Source organism: Neodiprion fabricii, chromosome 4 (genome assembly GCF_021155785.1).
Source record: "Neodiprion fabricii isolate iyNeoFabr1 chromosome 4, iyNeoFabr1.1, whole genome shotgun sequence".
Lineage (NCBI taxonomy): Eukaryota > Metazoa > Arthropoda > Insecta > Hymenoptera > Diprionidae > Neodiprion > Neodiprion fabricii.
In genome coordinates this window covers 21,632,033-21,658,235 of record NC_060242.1, presented here as the reverse complement: position 1 = coordinate 21,658,235, position 26,203 = coordinate 21,632,033, and the positions used below count along the sequence as shown (strand labels likewise).

The following is a 26,203-nucleotide window of genomic DNA, read 5'->3' as shown; positions in this document are numbered from 1 at the left end:
ATCGTCATCGTCAACTCATCGTCATCGTCATCATCATCATCATCACTATCATCATTATTATTAAGGTCGAAAGTTTTTTATATTCACGTATGTATGTATGTACGTATGCAAGATAAAGCGTTTTAAAAGCGTATGTGAAAAAATAATTCTACGTATATTATACGGGATTAGTGGTCGCGATTAAATGCCGCGTTTAATTGAGCGGTTCAAGATTGTTTTCATTTATTTCTATGTTTTTTTAATAACGAGCTTGTATAAGATTAGCTTTTCCAGAATCGTTAACAAAAAAAAAAGCAAAAAAAGAGAAGAAAAATCGAAAAAAAATAAACGATCGATGATTGCAACCGAATATAATTGAAAAACCTAACATCCCTTCCGTCCCACTTGTACTAATTTAATTATTCAAAGAAACATTATGTGTATAGTATTAGATAAAGGTAAATATTTAAACCACCGTACGTTGCGACAGGTAAAATTAACTATCGTAGATAATTGCAATAATAACAACGACGGACCTGTACATACATATAAATAATATCGTTGTAGAATAGAATGAGAGAAAAAAAAAAAGACAGAACAATTGTATAATAAGAAGAGAATGTTAATGTTCTCTAACATACAGAATAACAATGTACAGATATAATATTATTTATGTGTAATAGTAATTGTAGTAGTATTATTATTAGTAGTAGTACGTTGATAGTAATTATAATTATAGGATACGTTGGCGTTAATACATACACACTCACACGTGTATATATATATATATATATATATATACACACCTATGTCAAGCATTATTGTGTATTTTCATCGTAGCGATAATAGCATCAATGAACATTAAAGAGGAGACATCGAAAAACAGTCAAGACAGTTGAATTACCCTAACCTAGTTATTCTATCCGCTAAATTATATCCTGCGTCCGTTGCCTATGAGACCTAAGATATTCTTCTGCTCTCCGTTCGCAACAAATTTTGTTTCAATTTTAATAATATCGTTACAATAACTGTTTTTTCCCCTTGCTACTATGAAGAAATTGAGATTGAGAAGAAAAAGATGCGCGTTTTATGCTAGTTTGTGTAAACTTTAGAAAGTCTTCGATAAATTGTTAAAGTGATAAAATTAGTGGTATTTTCTCTTCCCTCTTGTCCTTCCTTTTCTCATTTACGTTCTAACGACGGAGAGCAGTCCTAAATTAACCCAAGCCAACATTACGTATTATAAGAACTCACAACTGTCACCCTATGATTAACTTTAAAAATATTCTTTTCATCTCTTCGTCTATATATACACATATAATATGGTCATCATCAACATCATCACCATCATTATCATCATCATCATCATTATTATTATTATTATTATTATTATTATCGTTATTATCATCATCATTTATTCCTATGTTATATATAATACAACGCGACGAACATCGAACGCCATTACACAGAATGCTACATATAACAGTTATACATACGTAATTCATGATTAATTAATATTTCCTTATATCAATAAACCACATCAGCTAGATTATTATCCACCACCCTAATGAAATTCAAACACAGTCAACTCCCCCTGACTTTACTTTTTTGATTTCATTCCGCAAAGTTTCTCCATAAAAAGGAAAAGACGAGAGTTATTGAAAAAAAAAAAAGGAAAAATTATCACATTTTCTATTTACTCTTACTATTATGCGTGTGAAAAGACCTATATTTGTGTATGAAAATTACCGTCAAATATTCATTTATTATTTCATTTGAATTCAATCCGTTCAAAACAGACTGAAAATTTTTCAATTTTACAATCGTGATAATTAAGGATAAGCAGAATATGTGTATATTATCTATATATTGCTCGGTTGGCTAACGGAATAAAACGCAATAATTAACGCACGATTCAATCAGATTTATTACTTTTTATCGGTGCTCATTCCCTTTGTCACCATCTTTTTGTTTTTCATTGTGAATTAATTATTACTACCGGCACTAAAGGATACCAATTCTTCAAGCTGGTAACGAATACAGAAGAACATTCTTTGTATTGCATACATTGAGAACAATTATCAACTATTCATTCGGCATCGTTACAGTATAATATGTATATATTAATACACTGTAATAATCTATATAAAAACTAATCTGTTATCAATCAAAGAATATTCCATCCCTCTTGTTACAATTAACGTTATATTGTTTTATAATATATACGTATATTAGTAATTAATTAATATATTAATAAAATATCACAACTAGAACCATCGATATAAGTATATTTTGTGTATGTGTGTGTGTATGTATATATATATCACGTTATTTATGTTATTTAGTTTGTCATTCGGTTGAAATATCAATATTCTTACTGTTATTCGTGTTACCTATCCCACTATATTATAATCGTTTTATTCGCGACTGACTTGAAAACTTCAACCCATTTCAAGCAACGTTACACGTATAAAATACGCTGATTCAACCTCAAATCAGCAAATGTGTTTTAGGACCGAAGAATGTAAAGAGTGAAAATCTGAATCATTGAAAATTATATTAAAAAAACACAAAGAAATCGAGTGTTCTATTGGCTAGTGGAAAAACAAAGGAAAAACAAAAATTGAATGGTTCGTTGAGAGGATTTTTACGTATTGTCTAATAGTTGTATACATGTTCTATACATAAATATATAAATACTACCAGTAACCAATCAACACAACCAGAATTATATTGCAGCAATTTGATAATAAACGAGTAAATGAGTAAACCGACTTAGATTATTGCGTCAACAAGCATGTGTCGAGTGAATGATCGCTGAATGTAACACGGACGTAGTCATACGAATTCTGCCAGACGTGAGAATAGTGCAAAATAAGTTTGAGGAAAAAAGAAAAAAACTGATTCAAGTATACAGTGTCGAAATGATGAGAGATATTATTATACTTTGAAGCGTAATAATTAACGTCGTCGGCAAACATGTAAAACCCATTTGATTCAATTAATTTTTTGCAATATAATATGTACTTTTGCATCCATGAATATTAAGACTACCATAATTTGTTTATCTTGTGTTTGAGTCAGTTTTTCAACGTTAACGGATAATCTAGTACATTATACATTTAGTAGTATATTATACATAATATTAATAATAATGATAATATTGTATCTACGTACATACGATTATAATAGTTTTTATTTATTCCTATTTAATTTTTTTTTTTTTTCTTTTCTTTCTTAAACAGGCACATCGACTTGGTTATATATATACATATGTTTGTGTGCGTGTATATATGGGACATTCCACGTCAGCTCAGTACACGGTCGAGCATGATATTTTTTTATTTCACCAAGAAGTTTCCTTATGTTAGTAAAATCCCACAAGACCTTCCAAAAAAAAAAAAAAAATTCAAATTTTTCTGATCACTCGTCTTTGCTATATGAATTTTTAAACTCATCTCAAAACATGACAATTGATTTATAACAGGTAATAAAAAAAAAATTCGTTTTTGATATAAAATATTTCCACGCAGGATCCAGAATGTAAAGACGTTGTGTCTATTTTTTAATAAGTTTGTTCTATTTCTTCAAATTATTGAACGAGTGTGTTTTAGGACTAGAGAAAGAATCGAAAAACTCACGTCATCATATCGGAGATGCGATATGTATTATAATAATTAATTTAAGTGTTTATTAGATGGGTTTAAAAACTCATAAGATAGAGACGAGCGAATAAAAAGAAATTTGAAACTTCATTTTCAAAGGTTTTCATGGGTCGTACTAACATAGGAAAAATACTTCGTGAAATTAAAAAATGTCATGGTGCAACCGTTTACTGATATGGCATGGAATGCCCCGTATATACATATATACACACATATATATATATATATATATATATATATATATATATATATATATATATATATTTACGTTTATGTATAGTGTATTATTGTAATTCGTGGTAGGTATTCACAGTCGGGGTAAATGTAGATATAAATATATACACAACGTTTCTATAGGGTGATTTAAAGATAATTCGTAATAACACTCGTAAATTGCATTTGCCAGGAATTCTACATCTTGTGTATTACACAATCGATGATATTAGCGACATCGCACAGCATCGAATACACTTGGCAAAGCGACGAGATGACTTTAGGAATCTACTATTATGCTAAAACGAGTTCGACTACGAGGCCTTCTCAAGCGTTGGTTAACTGAAAAGTCTACCTCAATTGGATCAAATTCCTAAATCCCTGACACATTACTCTTATTAATTAATGATTTACCGATATCGAGGCAATTACGATTCATTATCATGGTTTAAAGTTTCAAAATGTCTGGTGTCGTAGATAATGATGCTAATAATAATAATAATAATAATAATAATAATAGTATTAATAATAATAATACCATAGACAAGTTTTGTTAGTCTACATTTAAATTTGTTATACAAAACTTTGATCGATGCATGCTGAAATTTGCTGTCAGTATCAATTCAATTAAGTGATAAAATCGAAACGGACATCCATGATTAAAACACAAAAAATATTTCGAATATGTACAAATAACAGTTCGCTGAATATTGAAAGAGTAAACGGGGAATAACAGGCAAGTTGAGTGGCGTATTTCATGTTACAAGTTTAAAATTTCACGTGTCGAGCGAAGGAACGTCAATTAGTTATAAACTCATAACGCAAGTTGTTTTAATATTATTACCTATGTGCAAAAAGAAAAATTTTCAAATCAAATGTAACACTGTAGCAAAAAATGAACATACACACGCGCACGCACACATTGAATTTTCATTGTTTAAATAGCTAAAGTAACTGCACAAATTCGAAATATCATCATTACAGAAAACAATAATATGATCTCTGATACGTATGTGACAATATTCGTCGAAATCGCACTCCAACAAAATTATATATATGTACAGAATAAACACGTTTATGCATACGTAATAAATGAAAAACCTCCGTGCGCTTGATACAATAATTTTTATACTTTTCCATGTTTTTTAAATTTATTTTTTCGTCGTTCTTTTTTCCTTGTTCTTTTTTTTCCCGTATCTTTTATTTAGCAAGTATCTAAGTTTTTGAATGAAAAAAAATTGTCTATCTCTGAAAGTTAGAATACATATTAGGTAATTGAATGAAGATGGCGGCGTATCAAAAAAATGGCTCGCTATACAATTAACAAGTGAGTTGCACACATACACAAGCGCAGAGAGGAATGAAATAAAATAAAGAAAATTAATATTGTTCCGATAGTTATCGTTCACTAAGTAGCTCCAATTTTAAAATTACCATGATTTGGAAATGTCTGTGTGTTTCAATTGTTGCTGTCGCTTTTTTTCTTCATTAATAAATACCCAATCAATAATAATAGATAGTGATAATTAACGATAACAACGATTACGCAGTGTGCTGCATCACGTTTCCACAAATTTACTAATAATATAAATACCCCGTTATTGTATGCTAATAATAATAAGAATGATAAAATTAATGACAACTGTACACCACTGATTATTAAGAGCTACAATAAAATGGTGTGTTGTGGATCGATTAATATTGTTATGAATACGCCGCGAAATGAATTGGCTAAAAAAGAACGTCAAACATATAGATAAAATTCTTCGTATTTTCATCTTTCGAGAAAACACTTTTGGTATTTGCGTACAATTTTCATTGCGTGTACAGTGTAGAAGCGCGAAAATCACTCGAATACTTTGTGTAAGAATTCTACTCACGTGTAATAATTAACTAATACAGTCAATATTATTATTGATCGTTTCGAAACGAGGATGCGAAGTAATAAAAGCGCGAAAACCCACAAGTATCATCGTTCTCTTTATCAATTTCTTTTGTTAAACATGCCTTATATTTCGTATTTTGAAAACAAATATCAAGCTAGCCTCGTGTGCTTTAGTATCAACTCTTGGATTTAGACAACAATTTTTTTTTTTAAATACTTTTTTTAATTTTTAGTCCTCATTTACCACTTAGACTTATAGATTTTTATCGTTAATTCACAATCAATTTTTGCATAACTTATTCTAGTTAAATTCAAATATTCTTCGAACATTTCCCGTTTTTTTTTTTAACTCTTATAATTTTTCTGAAATTATAATTACTATATGTACATACATACATAGGTCTGATTCTTCAATTTTCTTACTAAATTAAACGAGCTGCATTTACTGCAACTAGGAAAAATATATATATACACACACGATACAGAAAGACGGAAAGAGAAAAAAGGCCGTCACTAGAATATTCCTTTTTTCATTCTCATTAATTCTTTCAATATCCATTATACTGTCTTCCTATATTTAAAATAACGATCTGATTTTCGCTACAATTGTTATTTAGCTATTATGCTCGGATCTCGTAGTGTTAATCATAATAATGATAATAATATTAGGTGTATACCTGACACATGTATGTATATTTACAAGACACACATATCTATGCATGGATTTTTGTTTATATGTGTATATACGTAAGCATATATAAATGTGTACATACGTGTGTGTGTGTGTGTTTCTGTGTGTGTGTGTGTTTGTGTGTGTGTGTCTTATATAGAATAAATAGTGAGGCGAAGTTTACGTATTAATACGACACACCTCTTGTCAGTAGAGCTATTAAATATTTTTTTCTTTTTTTTTCTGCTATCTTTCTTTCATAGCTCCCTCGTAATTATTGTTACGATATTAGTTAACGAGTAGTAACATGATTTAGTTTTTTTTGCTTCGTTTCTACAGTATACACTTTGTACAAGTTGGACCAGCGCCGCCATTCGTATTTGATAAAACTTAAAACTAATCGTCTAATACCCTACATTATAACGTTCAACACCAAACCAAATTCCGATAACAGTTTCCAAGTGTATTATACATGTATTTTAATGGTATATTTTTTTTCCCCTTTTCTTTTTTCTCTTTTTTTTTCGTTAATACACGACGTGATCAGTAAAGAATACACCTTTCTTTGATAATGATAACAAAAGTGATAATGGGATTTCATAATTCATGTGAAAATATTAATATAGAAACATGCCTGGTGCAAGATTAAATATTTATAAATCATAGTGAAAGTATATATGTATATATATTATGAATACATATATATTTTTGAATCACGTGTGTAATGCAACACCATTTTTTTTTTTTCTAATTTTCAGTTTACGTCTTTTCTTATAGTTATTGTTGTTGCTAACAACTGTTAAAATAATATTTTCAGGTGTTTATGATACTCGAAATATATACCATAAGAAATGCAATCCCACCCACCCAATAAATATCTATTACACACTGCGCTTGCTAAGAATTTTTGGAGGTAACGGTAAAAAAAAAAGCAATGACAGAAACCTTGCTTATGCGCCAATTAGTGTAAACGGAATTTAAAAATTTGATTAAAGAATGGCCACGATAATGGTTACAATCCATTAACTCTATTTTGCTTCACATACTAAGCAGTTTTATTTCAATTTTTTTTTTCCGTTTCTTAGATAATAGTTTGAAACATTTCTTCCCCTAAATTAAGTCCCATTAATGTTCGGCTTTCACAGCAAGCAGCGTTTAAGTTTTCGTTAATTTGTTCCTTAAAAAAGCAGCCTGATAGTTTTTTGACGTGGCCTATATCTACAAATAAATTCCAGTTCGTAATTTGGTATTGAGGACTATATGTGTGTATATATATACACATATATATCGTTAGAAATATTTACATTTGCATAGCTCCTCTTCCACATTTATTATTTATGAAACTAACCCCAGCCATTTCTTAAATCCTACATAGTTTTTTCAAACGACTAACAATATTATATATATGTTTTTTTTTTAGCTCTTTCGATAATCCGTAACGTCTTGATTTTCCGACGGATTGTTGCTCCCTCGATACCGGTCCTTTTACATATTGGTTTACATATACACTTAGTTTCAGACTTATCTTCTTGATGTTTATTTTCACTTCTTTATTCGATCGTTTTCCTTCGTCATTAATGATCAGCATCATCATCGCTTCTAAATTTGAACTATTATATAATTTTTGAATAAACCGTATTTACTCTCATTTGGAGTAACACCTGATTTTATTCTCTCTCCCTTTCACTCTCACTCTCACTCTCACTCTCACGCTCACTCTCGCGCTCACTTTCTTGCTCTCTCTTTCTCATTATCTCTCACACTATTTACAATTAAACTGCTAATAAGAAATCATCTGCACTTAAGTTAGCACTAATGCATTAACTTGACTACCGATTAAAAATAAACGAACGAGACTCTCCTCTGTTTGTGTTTGACTAATTCTGATCATTTCGCGAAAGTGTAGTTTATCCACCTTTCTTTTATTTTAGTATCGTAACCCATTATTTCATATTCTACACTGCAGACAATAATTATAATAATAATAATAATAAATTAAATTGTTATTATTATTTCACACGCACACACACACACACACACACACGCACGCTTACTTAAAACCCCTACTTGCGAAATGATCGATATATCGATTATACATTGTAGACATGAGGCAGAATTTTACAAAACATGGTAACATTGTTACGAATTTTGAGTTTATTTTCTCTCGTAGTGTATTTTTTTTTTCGTTTGTCAATTTTCCTGCCTTTCATTTTCGTTTGAAAAACATACGAGTTGACTTAACGTCTCGGAGCGCCTCAACGCCGTGTGATAACTTATATTTAGTAATCCAATGAAAAGCTGTCGCTTTTATTGATATAAACAATTATTCGGTAAACCACAAGCCAGAAGTCTGGTATTGATGCTTAGCTGGCGATAGCGGCGCCAATCCGTAAACAGCCGTCGGCTGCATATGAGCAGGAAGCGGATGCGCCGCATGACTAGCCAGTAGCGGTCTGGCTGAACTGTGATGAGCAGGTGGCGGTAATGCTCGACTAGAATCATACAACGTTAATGGTGACGAGCTGTAAAAAACCGGATAATAACCACTTTAGAATATTGTTCGACCTTCAACTTGATATTGATTAATGTTTAAAACTTCTGGAATCTGTTTTTTTGCTCTTGCCAAAATATCATGTTACATCGCATTGTTGCCAGACTGATTACTTTAGGTTTAGCACTACACGATCAATTTTTCACAGAAATAAAAATTTTTGACCAATCTTGATCCCTCACTCCTTTCGACTTTACCCTTATTCTTCGCGTCATATTATTACTCGAAATGAAAAGCCACGATACTTTTTTCTACACATTTTTGGAGTCGTCTCTGACCGAGAAAAATGGTTTCCTCTATTCCACAAATAGTCGAATTTAGTACAGTTCTCTGCCGGTTATCGTTTCTAAGACTGCTCATTTTCCAAATTCAGAATATATCTGTCCAGCTATCTGTAGTGTAAATTGCAAGTGATTAAATAATCGTGTCAATCAATAGATTATGTCAAGTTTCAGCCGCAGAACGTTCCCTAATTTGAAAAAAATAAAACAAAGTGTATTATTAAAAATAAAGAGTAATTGTATAGTTATTTTGAAATGAAAGTGCATTGCAATGGCTCAAAAACTTTTTGTTATGTTCATCAGAATGGTAATTCAAATGCACAACTTTATTGCCATGCGAGTCATTACAATACAGCCTAAAGATCACAAGCTATAACCTAAGAAGTGAAAATGGAAAATTAGTACATTACGATACGAGTGTGCAAAATAGGTGATTTCTACACCAGCGGAGTTCGTCGCCAAGCGCAGCAAGAGCGACAAAAGGGCAAGTGTGGATACACCTATGCAGCGTACGAGTATCGTATACTATTTTTCCTATTAAGTTGCGCAAAGTTCGTCCCATATTTTATTATTATATAAAAGGTTGTGATGTATAGAGCGGCGGCACAGAGCCACTGGGAAGGGGGGGGGGCAAAGCCCCCCGCGATCGCAAGAAACTAAATTAAAAAACTAATATAAATTTATTATATTTAAAAAAAATTCACTTTTACATGTTATATATTTACACGAATTTTGTACACCATTCATTTTCATCAGCTCTCACTTGACAGTGTTCTTTCAAAAGAACGTATGCGAAGCAACTGATAACTTTCGCGTTCTTTGTCCGTTATTAAAGAAATGCAGAACGTAGAACGCAAGTTTCGACAGGTCGTCTTCCAAAGAAGACAAAGACGGCGGGATGTTAAAAAACCGGCGCTCGAGCCAGGCGTTTGCACGAGCGAATGTACATACATAATGTAATAACATAAGTACGCCTAGGTTATCGCACGTACATTCTTATGTATTCCCGCACGCTCTTCTCAGCGTATGAGAAACAGGTACTTTGCGAGCGCAAATGTGTGCGCAAAACCGAACTATGCGCACGATAATAGGAAAAAATACATTCTCGCTCCAGGGTGGATTTGAAACTATGAAAGAATCGTGGCTTCGTATTTGAAGTAATAGTGTAAGGTGAAAAAGTAAGGTCGAAATCGAAAGTTATAAGGGCCAAACGTTGTTGAAAGCCCCATAGATACAAGATTCAGTGTGAAAAAAAAAAAATTCATCATGTGGGAAATGTAGCATGATAAAAGTTCATAATACAATTGAACTAATAGTTAAGGTTCGAAATTCGAATTCAAGTCTGCTCAGAATGTCTGGCGTCAATGGTGTGTCAAATTCCCAGAGATTCCATGGTTTTCCTGGCAACAATATTAATCTTTTCCATTGCACATTTCAATCACCATTTCCAGCAAACTCAGTTTTCTGTTTCTCTTTCTTCTCAATTGTATGGTCAATATTTTTTTACAAGTTGAAATGGTCAACCTGACTCAAACCTCATCTAATTTTGCCCAATCTCAATTACTTTAACGTTTTAAAACACATGTATTGACATGAAACAAAACCGTACCTAGCCATTAGTTTAATTTACAAATATGTATCAAGCAGTGTGATTTACTTCTGGTCCCTAGGTAGTGGAAAAATTTTTCGCAGGTCTAACCGGAAAACCATTTTAAAAATGCCTCTTTTGAAGATTCTCAATGAACCTTTTTGACGTGCAATCGGAGCATAATATTGGCCATCAAGAAACAAAATTTTTCATCAAGTTTTAATCCCCTACCACTTTTATTTAACCATATCTCATTGGCCCTGTTATATCAGAGAAATTTTACATAATAACGTTATTAAAACAAAAAACAAAGATACCTTTTTTTTCACCCTGACGGGAACTCTAAATGTGGAAACATTTTTGTTTCCGATTTTTCTCTGTGATCGAGTCACGTTGCATCCATTTTTTTTTCATGAGCATTCTTTTTAAAAAGTGCAGGTATTCTTATTTTGTAAACGTTTTGATAATAGCATGCTGTTGTTAAAAAAAAAATGTTGATTTACATTGCATGTGAAGGTGCTTTAATTATGGTAGAAACACACGAGTGTTTTTACCAGTATGTGAACTTATTGGACAATCGATTAGACGTCAACACATAGTTTGAATTAGTTGCATCAAATTTTATTCATTATCACATTAAATATAATTGCACAGGGTAATTGTTTATTCTGAGTTATATGCGTGATTTGATAGTTTGATGGTGAGGCATTTGATTTCTACGTATACGAGATATAACTCGATCACAGTGAATAGTTGAAAAAAAACTCTCGTATTCTCCCCTATTCCGAGTTCCAGCCAGAATAAAAAAAATATATATACATCATAGTATGTATTTTCGTACATCTTCATCGCAAAATTTTCCCAATCTAACAATTCTTACGGATGAGGGTTAAATAGGAAAGGTACATGGTTGAAACTTGATGATAACTTTTGTCTCTTCGTGGCAAACATATTGCTCCAACTTCAAAAAGCTTCTACAGCATTTATGACATGCTGGTTCTGAAAGAGCATTTCTGATAGAATTAATGAAACGTGTAGTCACATTCCCTTATATTTGTTTACTGTTTCCAGAATTCACAATGAAATTCCCCAATTTTCGAGAAGTTCCCTTGATGCTAGACATCCTGTAAGGTACAAGTCTGCGACAATTACGCAAACAGAATCTGCGCGTAGCATATTCGCACAAAGCGAACGAACTGTTACATTGTTGAAAAAAAAAAAAAAAAACTTCAAACATGATATAAATATAAGAAAGCTATAATAATATAATGAAAGATACACACATGCATGCATCTACTAGACGTCTAGGTACCCACCCGGGTGTGAATCCCTGGTAGGTGGGCACTTGCTGTTGCTGAATGGCGCTCGGTGCCTGAGAAGGAGCTGCGGTAACATAAACCGCAGGTGGGGGCGCCACAGGATGTCCCCGTGATCGTACGTGGGCATATTCCTGATACAGAGGCTGACCCAGGTGTTGGGCACCCCCAACTACCGGGCCAGCAGCCGGGCTCCTACCCCCACCTCCTCCACCTCCTGGGCTTAGATGAGCCGGATGACCGTGGTGGCCGTGATGAGCCGCCGAACCCACCACTTGGGTCTGCCTGCAAAAGCCACAAACAAACACATACCTTCATTTAATGCCAATTTCTCATGCTTCTTCTAATCGACATCATTGTTATACTCTTGCATCGAGTTTCCAGTCTGTGACATGTGTTTGTGTGTTGGGAAGGAATAGTTTCGTATCGTCTTTTGTTTGCCAGTAAACGTCGAGCTGGTATATGATATGTACGTGCGGATAAAATTTTCCAAAATATCCCATTCCATTAGCGCACGAACAACGTTCTTTGGTTTAATAATAATCGTTGAAAACATTTGAATGTTTAGACAAAGGAAAACATCAGAGTAAAGGTCATAGAAATAAATAAAGAGGAAAATTGAGCCTTTACCTGTACTGATGAACGGGATTTGCTACCGCCCATTTTTGATGATCCCTCGAATGCGCAGCCGGTGGTTGAACGTACTCGTGTTTGTATTCAGTTCGTTTACCAGGCCAAGATACGCGCTTGTCGGCACCCGTTGTGTAGACTATATGTTGTTCCTGAAGGTGGGGATGAGCGCTGCTAGTAGTCACATACTGCAAGAAGTAGTCATGCATGTCATAGGCGTCATCCTAGAAAAATATTTCCCAAAAAGAGAAACGTTAATAAATCACAATTTTCTATTATTTGACCGATATTTCGTCCTTCGGATGTTGCTGACTCTGAAATTCTACTACTCTATACACGGTGAAATCAATTCACCCGTGGAGAAAACAAGCAAAAACAAGAATTTCATCGGTCCGATACATCGAAATAAAAGATTGATGTAGGGGAAAGATTTGATGAATATTAATACCAACACCAAAGTACCGACTATCAGAAATCACAGATTGACTAACAATCGAATGTTAAATAACATGATAGACCAACCTGATAAGTTGGAGGTTCTTTGCAGGCAGGCGCGTGGCACGGATGTGGAGCTAGATATTCGACGCCAGGTTCGGGCTTGGTGGCGACGTTGATCATGTTGCATTCTGACTGAACTTTGGCCAGTAGTCGTTTTTTCTGGGATTGCGAAGAGTAGCCAGAACTGTTTTATGGGATGAGAAAATTTAAAACAATTCATTGGAAAATGAATTTTATTCGTCTTTGTTGATGCATTTTTATCGGTTTGTCGCAAGTATTAACAGTGAAGAAAGAGCGATTCTGTTACCTGACATGATGCTGAGGCTGTGGTTCGTGCTTTATGTGTTGAGCAGGCTGCTGATGCTGATGTTGAGGGACCTGCTGATACAAGTGAGCATGAACTCGACCTGGACTTGCCTCCCCATCACTGTCACCCACCGTAACGCAGCTGATGACATTCTTACGCTGCGCCCTTTGAGAAGAGCTGTGCGAACCACTGTGACCGTTTGTATGCGTCTGACTGCTCGAATGAGTCTGGTGCGAGGTCTGTACAACACGAGGCGTAGACTGCGTGCTGTAAAAAGAATATCTCGAAATGTAAATTTAATAGTTGTCCCGGGACTCGGTTTTTTTGTCACCAAATTCATTGTTAATGTCAAATATATCTGTGTTAATTAATAAAAGTATCAGACCACATGTTAGTATACCGCTATTTTCCAAATTCCACAACCAGTAGAAATGGGTGAACGTGAGAAACACGATCGCGTTTAGAAAAGAAATTGTTACAATTAAGCTACAATTGCAGACCTGCCAGAAATTAAAATATACTGACCAATGATGATCTAAGTACCACTTTTTTTAGTAACCATACAAAATCAGGAAAACTATAAGGAAACTCGATATTTTTTGGTTAATTCAAATTTTGGCGATTCCTTCACAAAGAAAGAAGTAATGGAAACAAATTTGGTGGATGGCCTGCAATGAATTATAAGGTTAGACTGATACTACAAGTGCAATAATTCTGATAATGACACCAGTTATTCATTCGCCTCAAAGTATTATATCTGTTACAGATTGAAAACCGAGAAAAAAAGTACCCACATAACAGGTTGTTTATTCTGTTGTATAAATATACCTTCGAATAACATCCTCGCGAACAGGCCTTCCATCGCCAGACAAGCGAGGAGCCAAACCTTGGCAAGCCCCACATTGACGGTCTCCGCAGCTGTCAATAATATTCATGCATAATTCTACAACTATCTAAAAAAGTCATCCTAACTAAATGTGTAAAACGTTTATGAGAAACGCAACCTGTGTTCAAAAAATTCATTACTTAGTGATATGTAAAACTTATATCCTATTTTGTAATATTATAAACAAGACATTATCATCACTCACCATTTGCTGGGACTTTCGTCTTCGCTGTCGCTTATGGTGATGACGGAAACAGCTGGCGAAGGTGTATCATGTATGGTTATAGTCTGCTGCCTAACAGTTGTAACCTGTTGATGTTCACCAGCATGATTGTTACTTCCGTGTTTATTGCTACTGGTGTTGCTGCCGGTGTGATGATGAGACTGATTGGTCTGTTGCTGCCAGTGACCATTCGCAGGAGAATGACGCCTCATATTGCTGGGCGGCGTACTTTCTTTGACTCTCTTCTTAACGGGACTCAACTGCTGAGTTTCCTTCTTGTGTTCATGTCTGTGCTGCGGCTGTTGCGGCACAGTCAAGTGGTGCTGGTGATGTTTTGTCACGCTTCGTTTACCCCAGCTTTGTGACGGGTGTTCGACAAGTGCGCTCGTGTTGTAAACTTCAGTTACCGGGAACACGGGCCTCTGATCCTTGCCCGAAACAAGGAATATTAGTTCAGAAATTCGATTTTCTGTTTGTTGTTTTTCATCCGTCAGAGATATTAGGATAATACAAGATAAAGGAATGAGGATTTTCTGGCTACCTGATCCCTCTGGGGATATATTTGCACATTATTAATACGACAATTTATAGCGTTTGCCTATGAATATCGTATATCGAACCTGAGAATTGTTTCTTTAACCGCAAAATTTACCCGACTCCTGTTTTGACAGTAGATATTTCACAATTTCTTCCATTCTAAACGAAATCCTCTTCCCAAGGCATCTAACACACAGGCTAACATTCGTCTCTTGCCTCTGCCGTGTCTCAAAGATCCCTTTATACAATATATATCGAGCTGATAAAGTTTTACATATACTGTTTTTATTTTCGAACACTAGTTGCCCAATAATTACGTTAAGTAAAAGTGTAATCAATGTTCTCGGGAACAGATAAGCCAGTGGAAGAAAATTCAAGGCATTAAATTTGGTATTTTCCAAGTATGGTGCGATAAAAATGATTGCCCAAAATGAATCCTACCTGCAGTATGGCTGAACTGTCGACGATAAGTGGTCTGCCCCACTCCCCCGCGTCGCTAAGCAGGGGTTGTTGTATGGCGGCATGTTGAGGTGGTAATTGTTGCCAGGAAGGTACAATGGCAGCCATTTGTCGACTACCACCTGGCCACGACGTTTGTACCGCGTTCTGTAACCCAACCATGGGATACTTATGTACACACGGGAGGATGTTAAATTTAGTTCTCTTGAAAATTTTCGGTGGTAAGATTGAAAAAAAATAAAATAAATAAATAAAATTGTACATAAAGAAGTAGCGGCATACTAACGTTTAGAAATTAACATAAATTTTCAAAGCGTCGCTATGGATGTTATTATATTCATAAGAAAATAAGAGTGTTAGCGATATGAAAAATAGTTATTTAGAACAATTTACGTGTTCCAGATATTAACTGTTGTAAACTTTATGAGTGCGAATCATGACGAAAGAAGCAAAGTAAACATATTATTATTCTGTTGAGTATTGGTAACTACAGGATTGAGATGGGATTCAGGCGGTGCAGAGCTTTTAGCTTGCAAATGGTTTTACAAGAAGTGGTAGTAAACCAACTCGTGCAATGTACTGCGGCTCAATGACAACAAAAAAAGAAAAACTAATAACTATTCTTTTTTTGTTCGATGTGTCTGGACATATTATTCTCAATATGAGAGTGAAAAAACCGACCATTGAGAGTAAAATGTATGAGTAAAAAAAACGTGCCTAAAAGCCGGCAAAATAACCTGCGACCAGCGCTGCTCAGAAAGCTTTGCTGAGAAAAGCGACAATATATAGGCACTAGAATAAGAAAATAATTGAATAATAAATTCTGTGAAACTCACCGTGAGTAACATTTGTCTGCCACTTTCCACCATGGAGACTGGAACCGCAGCGTATTGTTGTTGCGCTGCCGCAGCAGCAGCTGCGACAGCTTGTTGAGATATAATGGACGGCTGGATTTGTAGGGGAGCTTGCTGAGCTTGAGGTGGCTGTGCAAGAACAGTTTCTCACAATTATTAACCAGATTCTTCTTTACTTTGCTAATATATATTCTATTTGCTTGGCATTCCTATGAGAAATCATGGTGTCAATGTGTTTCTTTACCATTTCGACACTGACCTGTGCAACAACAACATGTTTTGCCGGACTGGGCATCGGCTGGTAGCCCGGCGGTGGGCAAAGAATCCCAGGTACCAATTGGTGTGGGAAATCATGCACTGCGCCACGACCACTGTTCGAACCGTTGGACGAACCACTGTACTGCGTCGCTCTCCGACTGGTATTTGTGTATATTTGATACTGTTGTCAAATAGGAAAAGAACAGACTGGTAAGACACAGTATGTAATAACAAAGACAAAGGTTCAACTTTGAATGCGCAAATTTTTTGTGATTCAATGAGTATTATTTCAATAAACCGAATATTACTCATTATCACAGGATATCTTATTTAGAATTTGGTTATCTTTCAGACGGTATTCGAAAAAGTTCCAGCTCAAGTTTTCACGATTCATGATTTTATTAGTAAATTTTTACGACGGTCGATTAGTCAATAACGTAATTTTTTCCCAATCTGTAAAGCTGATTGCCTAAAAAATCACGAATACAAATCGAACTAGTGTACGAGTTGAGTACGGATTTTCATGGTGGAATCGGTTACCAAAAAATTCTGTATTGCGATTCTGTGTATAATATGAGATAATGTTATAAAAATGAAAATATAAAGAAATTCTACGATCCTTGTATATCAGCATTTTTCTATAATACGCTTCAGTCTATTTGGGGCATAACACATTTTTTTTTTGTAGAATGTAAAAGAGATAATATGTATTAAAGGGGTGCTAATATGAATTTTTAATATTTTAGAAAAATCGTTTTAACACACTCTAAACTGGTGTTAAAGTGCTGTCTTAGTTACTCTTCTTTTTAGAGTAAAAGCAAGCATTTTTGCATGCACCGGTAGAAAAATCGAAAATTTTTAAATGTGCAACACCCACAAGCCGAGTTACATTTCGCAACAAACGAATAAGTGTGAAAAAAAATAGATATTCACCAGATTGTCATATCCCGATGGTGCTGTGCGGTGTTCCCTAACGAGTCTCTGCACCTGATTCGTCAGTTGATTGTTGAAGGTGAGAGTGACTGCGCTTCCGTTTGTCGTTGGCACAAAATTGGCAACCAGCGAAGTCGGTGGCGCTGGCTGAGGCGCAGGTGGGGCTTGATGGTGAGCTGGACTGGCGGTAAAGTCGCCAGCTCGTCTGCAGACCTCCATCATTTGTACAGAGGCTTTGACATTGTTGCAATGAGCGTAGTCGACGAGGTGAGCCAGCGTTACGAAAGCATGGTTCAAAGCTTCTCCTGGTGTGATTCGGCGCTCCTTAGAAAGTAAACGAATTTTACGTTTCACTCTATTGTTGGACAAAAAGCTCTAGCCAAATCTGACCGGCATTGAAATGATTTTTCGTCGACTGTTTTATCGACACCGATCGAATTTAAACGTGAATTAGATATTACTACCTGGTCCATTGTGAGCATCCTCTTCAATAGATCGATAAACTCTCGTCTGTCCGCTTTTTCCGCGCATAACTGACCCCCTTCCAAATCGGTCGGAACATTCACCTGACCAATATCGTCCAAGCAGTTGAAAATGTATTTTCTAGCCTCCTTGGACTTTATTCCAGTCTCCTGCTCGTGTTCTTCTGGAGTCTTTAGCCTCCAGAATGGATACGTGCCTGAAAATGGATACAGATATTACTATTACACTTCGAATTGAATAAAAATGTCGAGGAAACGACCAGGATTTTTATGTACTGGTAACTAATTGATCGAGTAAACTTACTGTCCATATCTCTGTAGAAGAATTTCGTAGTTTTACTAGCGTTATTCAGCATGTGTTCAGTGGGAAGTCCCTGAGTTTGACTGATGTAGCGTATCTGATCGTATTCCGAACTGCCTGGATACAATGGCCAACCGAGAAACAATTCAGCCACAACGCAGCCTAGGGACCACATGTCTATCGCCTCGCAGAAAGGAAGTCCAAGTATGATCTCGGGCGCACGATAGTAACGGGATTGCAAGTAGGTATTGCAAACGGCTTTTGAAACGTGAGAGGCGGAACCAAAGTCAATGACTTTAACTCGATACGGCTGTCGCACAGGGTCTACCAGCATTATGTTTTCAGGTTTAAGATCGGCATGGATTAGACCCAATTGCTAAAAAAATAAAGACGGAATAGTTAAATTTGTAGAAATAAAAAAAGAAACACAACACACTGTACGAGCAAACAATTGTACAAAAAGTTTTTATATTTACCTTGAGTTTGAGAAGAGCGGTAAGCACTTGTTGAAGAATTGGCCTGATGTACTTTAAAGGAAGTGGTGAGAATTTATTTTGCTTTAAAAAATCATACAGGTTCTGCTCAAGCATTTCAAACACCAAACAAGTATGAGATTTGTGCTGAAAACATTCGTAGGCACGCACAAAGTTGAACTCGTCCGCGTTTTCCTGGCTAAGACGTGACAGGATGGAGACCTGAAGAAAAAACGACATTACGAGTTTCGGATTTGTCCAAAGAAACGGAGGAGAAATTTTGTTCCGACAATCAAACATTGTTTTTAGGTACTCTTTGACCCATTTCAGCACCTTTGACAGAGAAGCTTGCATAACAAAATTGGGGAAAGTAAAATGGAGGTCATAATGTTGTACGTTTTTAGGGGCGGGCAGTCCCCCCCTCCCCAAGTTAAATGAAAGTTGTTGACCTATTTAAGCATCCACCACTTTGGCACCAATTGAACACGATACTCTCTTGTCTCAGTGCTCTCGTTGAACATTAGTACCAAAGATTGAATTTAATGAAACGAGTAAATGACACTGGCAGTAAAAATTATACAACAATCGCTTGCAACAATTTTTTTTTAACTGTGACTGAGATTGATTCCCAACAGTACAATGAACTGGAATATAAGACAATCAAGTAGCTCACCTCAATCTGGCCTTGGCGCGCGTACGATGGATGATTCTTCAATATTTTAATGGCTACTATTTCGTTTGTACCCTTTTTCCAGCATTTCACGACCTGAAAACACATCAACAATGACCACGAGAATGTTACTAAGCTGTATAGCTGGGAGGTGAGTGATCAATGCTAGAAATGACTTGCGAGAGAAGGTCGATCATGCACCGTTTCCCCTCTTTTCTATATTTTCCATTGGATAAAGAGAGAGAGTAAAAATAAGGTATGTTTACCTGTCCGAACGTTCCTCTGCCCAAAAATTCCAGAACCTCGTACTGATTAGTCATAGAGTAAAGAACTTCGTGCTGAACCAACTGATAATCGCCATCTCCTTGTGGATTGCTACCGCCACCGCCGTTGCCCCCATTGCCAACTTGTTTACTGTGCGAAGTCATGCTGGATTGTTTATTATTCAGCTGCTGTTGTTGCTGCTGCTGCTGTGAAGAATGATGCTGCGAGCTCACAGTACTAGCCGTAGCGTTTGTCGTGTTAGTGTTAGTCGATTGGATCGCCAGTCCTTCACCATTACCTCCTTCTCGTGACCAAGACTTTCTCTGTAGAAGGAATATACCTTATAAAAAAATTTTATGTTGTCAATAAAATCTGGTAAAGTACCATTTTTCTTTTCGTTTTCCATTATCAGCAAACAGCGACTAATAAACAATTCGTTTCAATGTGTTGAGGTTGGTTTCAAAATACCAATAACAAGCTTGTATAATCTTTAGCTCAAGAAACTTTGAATCTGAACAATTGTTCAATCATATAATTAATTTTGCTATCCAGAATATGAAATCGTTAGAGATAAATTGTTCACTTTGATAGAAAATCATTGTATCTGATGCAAAGTCAGAATTTTAAAATCATTGCCCACAATAATGTTGACTTTTCAAACGCAAAACTTCGAAATTTAAAAACTTTCGTCGCTTGTTGCATTCATCAAAACAAAGTAGTGAGCAAACGGTATGCATGCGTACACACGCATAGGGGATTACGGCTTCCAAGGGTACAATATAACTTTATCTCGAGTTGATTACTGTATCGACTCTGTTATCTTTAGTAAACTTCTGATACCTCTTTAGACTTGAGAAATAGAGAATTTATCTACCAGGTGGAAAAATTAGGTGGAAAGATTCCAACAGCATCAAAGTTGTTTCGAATCGCCTGCTCGTAAGGCGATTGAGACAACAGGGGGTTGAGAAAAATATGACATGAAATAATACTACCAATTGATCTCAATACCTTCTGACCACAGCGCTGGTATGTGTCTAAAAGTTTAATAGTCGACGCGCGGACTAGAGTCTGTTGGTTGGGGCTTTTCTGCAGCGCATTATTGTGCAACGGACCAAATACAGTGTTGACCCCGCTCACAGCGTACTGTTGGATGCTAGTTGCGTTGTCCAACTGGTAGTCGGCAGATTGGACTTGCCCGTGCTGCTGGATAACTGGTTGACTAATGTTGTAGTCCAACTTTCGCTTCTTGCTATGTTGGTGAGCAGGGTTGATGCTGCTGCTGCTGTTGCTGCTGCTGCCGTTGACGCTGCTGCTCGTCTGCTGAGCTTGGATGAACATGTCACGCATTCCCTGAAACAATTGATATTCCATTATCATTTACAGCTTCTTTATTATCAAAAAATAATTCTAACGTGCTAACAATAAGCCTAGTCTGGCATCGGCGTTTGGATGAAAAATAAAATAAAATAGAATTTTCAACTAGCAATAAACACAGCCAGCTACAAAGAAATATCATTCAACAGGTTATTAAAATAATAATTAGATACTCGTCGTCGTTGCTGAGGTTTAAAAATACACTATATGCTCGTCAACTACTGACAATCGTACAAACTGTTCGAAAAGTAACGTTCGGTGTCTCGTCAGAGGATATGGAAAACAAAAACCAATACGAAAGGTGACAGAATACTAAAATCTGACTCTTACAACAAACTATCCAGCCGTCTCAAGCACAGTCCCGTATTTCCTTTCACTTTCATCCGATATTGTGGATTAAAACGATATTTTCATCTGAGCGTATCATCCACATCGCGAATCTCAAATCAGAAATTATTGAAAGCTTGCAGATATATATGAAGACGCAAGAATACCAATTATGTGAGTTATTTGTTCTTGGCATAATGCCAATTTAGCAAGGCCCACAATTCGGTTGATTTGAAAATCTGACGCGTTAAGTTTGAATAAATTTTTGTCAAGAGATTTCACCGTGATACCCAATATTGGAACCAAACATCCATCAGCCATTTTCTTGTATCTTAGAGCGAATGAAAATGTGTAAAATTTATGATAATGACGAATATGTTTCATGATTAACAAGGTAAACACCCAAGGCAATAGTCCCAATAAAAATTATTGAACTGACGAACACAGCAACGACTTTGACTGCTATGGAAAACTGAGTTGGAGATCCATTTTGATTTTGCGGCACCATTTTCATCGACTAATTAATCAAATGATATAAAATAACAAATCACGCCTTAAATATCGCAATTACTCCAATTACTGAACAGTAAATAACGACATATCATGGCCAGCTTAGTGTAAAGACAACTGTTTCAAAGTTACTATAATAATCACTTTCGAATCAACTATCATAACACTTCCTTCTATTGTAACTATGTTCATGCAATCGAGACGAAGAAGTGCAAGTATGTAACGCTACAACATTATTTTCTCTGCATTCGTTACATTCATCAGATATATGCAAAGGCAAATGAAATATTGTCAAGAGGAAGGAACAAAGCATGATGCTATGAAACTATAAACTAGCAAATAAATAGTTTAAACAAAAAGACAATCGCTGAGTAAAAGTGAGCCCTTATTGTATAAGTAGAAGAAAAAGGGTAAGACGGGGAGTTCCGAGCAAGAAGTCCAACATATTGGCAATGAAAGATAAGTCGCGTTCAAAAAAAGTGTGCATAAATTGTGATCATTGGGAAATTGGATATGAAGTGATTCCCGTCACACAGAGGGTTGGAAAAACAAAAAACAGTGATCGACAAAGACACAAGTAAAAAACATAGGAGGCAGTGCAAGTAGAGCGAGTGTAACTAGATGAAGGCAAAGACAAGTCTCACAAGGTGTGCGATTTGTAACAAAACTAAAAAGAAATAACAACGATAACAACTTTGGCATTACTATCATTTGTTTACATTTTCCATTAGCTCAGCAGCTGTGCAGACGGAATCTCTTTTTAGACTTTCTTTCCTCTTTCTCTGTCGTGTAAGATTTCAATTAATAAACATCAGCGGAGGACGTTGTTTGTGTTTTTATTTTTTTTTGTTACTCCACCGGTATTTTTCTTCCCATTTATTTGTAACATTTGTTTTTTCAATTGTTGAATAATATCGGTTGCACGATCATTGGAGAAACTAAACTTTAGGATATCTGTATTACGAGATAGGCGAAGCCTGGTAGCTTCGCAGCTCTGTAGAATATCCACCAGTAGATGACGATGAGTGATAGCTGCTTAACGATGACAACGTCGACACGATGGAAGCTTGGGGGTGTGTTTATTTACGGTAAAAATTAACGATTGGTAAAAAATAAAAACGAAGTTTATAAATAACGAGCAATTGAAATGAAAACACAAGATCAGGAACAAACCGCTCCTACGCGTCGACGAAGAACACCGAAAAAGTAAGAAAATTGAAAAGAAAACATCACAATAACAACAACCATACGTAGTGCGTTGGTAGGGACGGTAGCGGTAGTGCATGTGTTTTATATGCTCATGTATGTATACGTACGCGTATTTTTACAATACGAGCGGATGTCAAAAATTCGAAGAAACAACGCCGAGGTGTGAACACAGACGCATACATGGACATGAAATGAGAATGAGCGCGACAGAGAATTCTTCTACGTTGCCTGCGAGGAGGAACAGACGTGAGGAGGGTAATCGAGCCCCCCACCCCCCTCCAATATGGCCGACCAGGACGACGATTCCGTTGTATTATTCGACCCGTGGTGAAAATATCGTCGAGCTGGACGTGTTTTCTCGCCTTTAAAACGTTCCTCCTTTACCGGACACATTATATCGTCTTGTTTGAAATTATTCTCTCCCTTCTCCTTTTTCACTCCTATCTCTCATATCGTAACTTCCTCGCTCCATTCATTCAACATTTCATATTTCTCCATGCCCTCTCCGACAGCTTTCGGTATAACGTTTTTGTTTTGTTTTGTTTTTTTCCTTCGCATGCGGCTAGGCAATTGATCATTTTCATGGTATTGTTTTTCGTACACGTTATTAAATCACACCTGTGCGTGTATACTCAAACACAGGTATTTATGTACCGCGAAACGGTGAGCCTTATGTTAGCTTGCTCAACTTTTGCGCATAGCTCCGACGACGTTCTTTCTTTTCTTTCGCTTCGATACTCAACGTGAATCATACATGTATATTAAGATCTGATAATAATACACAGTTAGCGTTGTTTCGCTGTCAAATCCAGGGTTATTATATTATTACCTCTCACAATTCGGCCGGTCTCTCTCCGAGGAGCCCACAAGTAGTAGTTTCATAACGACATCGTCAACATCATCGTAGTCGTAGTAGTAGCAGTCGTAGCAGTATTGTCTCATGGATGCGACAATAACTGACCAAGATTAAAAGGTTTTTTTAGAAGTAAAAACAAAAAAAAAAAAAAAAACGAAACTACCCAACACGTAACAAAGAAAAAAAAAAAGAACAGGGTAGGGAGAACGCACTGGGTTGGCGTTTATCGTTCGCTTCTGACTTTCCGTCCCGTTTGTTTTTGTTTTATGATTTTTTCGCGTTACTCTTTCTCTCTTTCTCTTTCTATCCGCAACGATACTGCCCGAGGTCTCCTCCTCGGCGGCGGGGTCAGCCTTCGGCGAAGCGCCAGCAGTAACAGTCGACGACGATATTCTCAGCCATCTTGTCGTGTCCCCAAAAATGATCCAAGCAAGCTGCTGGTTCCTGGTACAGAGTTCGGGCTCGTTCGTTTTTGTACGGCACGATATAGAGACACGTATGATTCTGTAGTCGGGTTTCCACAAGTTGTGTTCAGTCGCAGCTCGCGAACGCTGTCCGATATTTAAAAAGTAAAGAAAAAAAAAAAAAAACAGTACACGCGCGCATACACGGAGAAACAAACACAAGTCACAGGAGGCGAGAAGCCTACGTCATCCCTTTCCCTACGCACAAAACACTGCACCCACACAGGCGCACACACACACAACCTTTCACATCGAATACGAAACGCACCACTGCTGCTGTTGCTGCTGCTGCCTCGATATTACCGAATGATTGTTATTTTCCATGTTATTATGTGTGCTTTATTTTCACCACAATCGCGAACGTGCGCTCTCTCGCTCGCAGACACATTCACATACGGAGAGAGAGAGAGAGAAACGTTACGCACTGTTTAATATTCTTCAAGTTTAGATTATCATCGTCACCAGCACCACCACCGACCGGCGCGAGCACCAATATTCACCCATATTATCGCACCTACGTGCGCTGCGTATCACTGCCGATTAGTTACACGCGTTTCGTGGTTAATCCTTTAAATAAATAATAATGTTTTACCGAGGGGCGAGTAGCCAACTTCCATTCACCCTCGATATCGCTTCGGCAGTACTCATTTCACGCTCTCTCCGGTGTTCTCTCCTCTTTCGTTTCTCGCCGCGCACCGCCAGACACACTACACCCACCGGCGGTTCTTTTTCTTTTTTCCTTTTTGCTTTTTCCACGATCGCGAAACTCTTGCGACGAACGAAACGGCCGACTCTACTCTCGGCAACGATTCGCCTGCCCGCTGCTCGCTAGCTGGCGACGACTGCTGCTGCCAGTGCTGCCAGTCCGTGGCCGTTCGTGAAACTTCGCCAAAACTCGGCTAGCCTCGGCTGTTTACGTGCGCGCACTTTCCGCTCACTTGCTCGTGTGTGCGTGGCTGTTTGTGTCCGTCGCGACGCCGCTGACGCCGGCGGTTGTGATGACGAAGCGACTGGCTGGAGGGGCCGCTCGACGATTTCACCAGCAGCCCGCCGCCTTTCGTTAATTATCCTCCAATATTGCGGATCGCATGACAAGAAGAACTAACAATGATAATATTAAGCATATTGTAATCGCATCTAACACGAACCAAGTGGCTACTGAACCATGGCTGCATCGCTTCTTATTTGTTAACTTAATTTTTTTTTTTTCTTTTTTTTTCTTTATTCGTCCAATCGCTGACCCGTTTATCGCCCCGAGATACGTGCGTCTACGTATTTATTATACGTGCAAAATCCGGAATCCACACTATCGGCGGGCGCCTGTACATAAAATGTATCGTACAACTCGCTGAACTTGATTCTCGATTGCTCGTATTGAATGCGTGAATTTTTAATAAGAAATTGATCGAATCTCAATTATAGACCGCGTGTCGACACATGTAAGAGCGTAAAAAAAATCCTTTATTTCTTGCTGAAACTCGATCAGTTTCATCATTTCTAACCACATTATAGATACATAATAATCTATAGCACCCGTTTT

At 36.6% G+C, this 26,203-nt stretch overlaps 1 protein-coding gene across 15 annotated transcripts; it reads right to left on the bottom strand.

Moving 5' to 3' along the window:
- Positions 1-7,163: 7,163 nt before the first annotated feature.
- Positions 7,164-25,514, bottom strand: LOC124181583 (homeodomain-interacting protein kinase 2). 15 transcript variants are annotated; one of them, XM_046568276.1, is made up of 18 exons: positions 23,451-25,514; positions 20,932-21,273; positions 19,926-20,246; positions 19,663-19,755; positions 18,993-19,211; positions 18,520-18,892; positions 18,195-18,412; positions 17,734-18,057; positions 16,787-16,981; positions 16,525-16,671; positions 15,671-15,892; positions 14,675-15,120; positions 14,412-14,501; positions 13,584-13,850; positions 13,301-13,460; positions 12,779-12,966; positions 12,116-12,433; positions 7,164-8,934 (listed from the first exon to the last, which is right to left on the bottom strand). In XM_046568276.1, exons 1-18 carry the CDS (start codon positions 23,529-23,531, stop codon positions 8,736-8,738), a joined length of 4,203 nt encoding a protein of 1,400 aa, XP_046424232.1. In that variant the 5' UTR covers positions 23,532-25,514; the 3' UTR covers positions 7,164-8,735. The 15 variants fall into 15 exon arrangements, with proteins under 15 accessions (XP_046424232.1, XP_046424237.1, XP_046424225.1 ...); XM_046568281.1 differs by having other exon boundaries at positions 12,779-13,002; positions 22,854-25,513; XM_046568269.1 differs by having other exon boundaries at positions 12,779-13,002; positions 23,451-25,513.
- Positions 25,515-26,203: the final 689 nt, after the last annotated feature.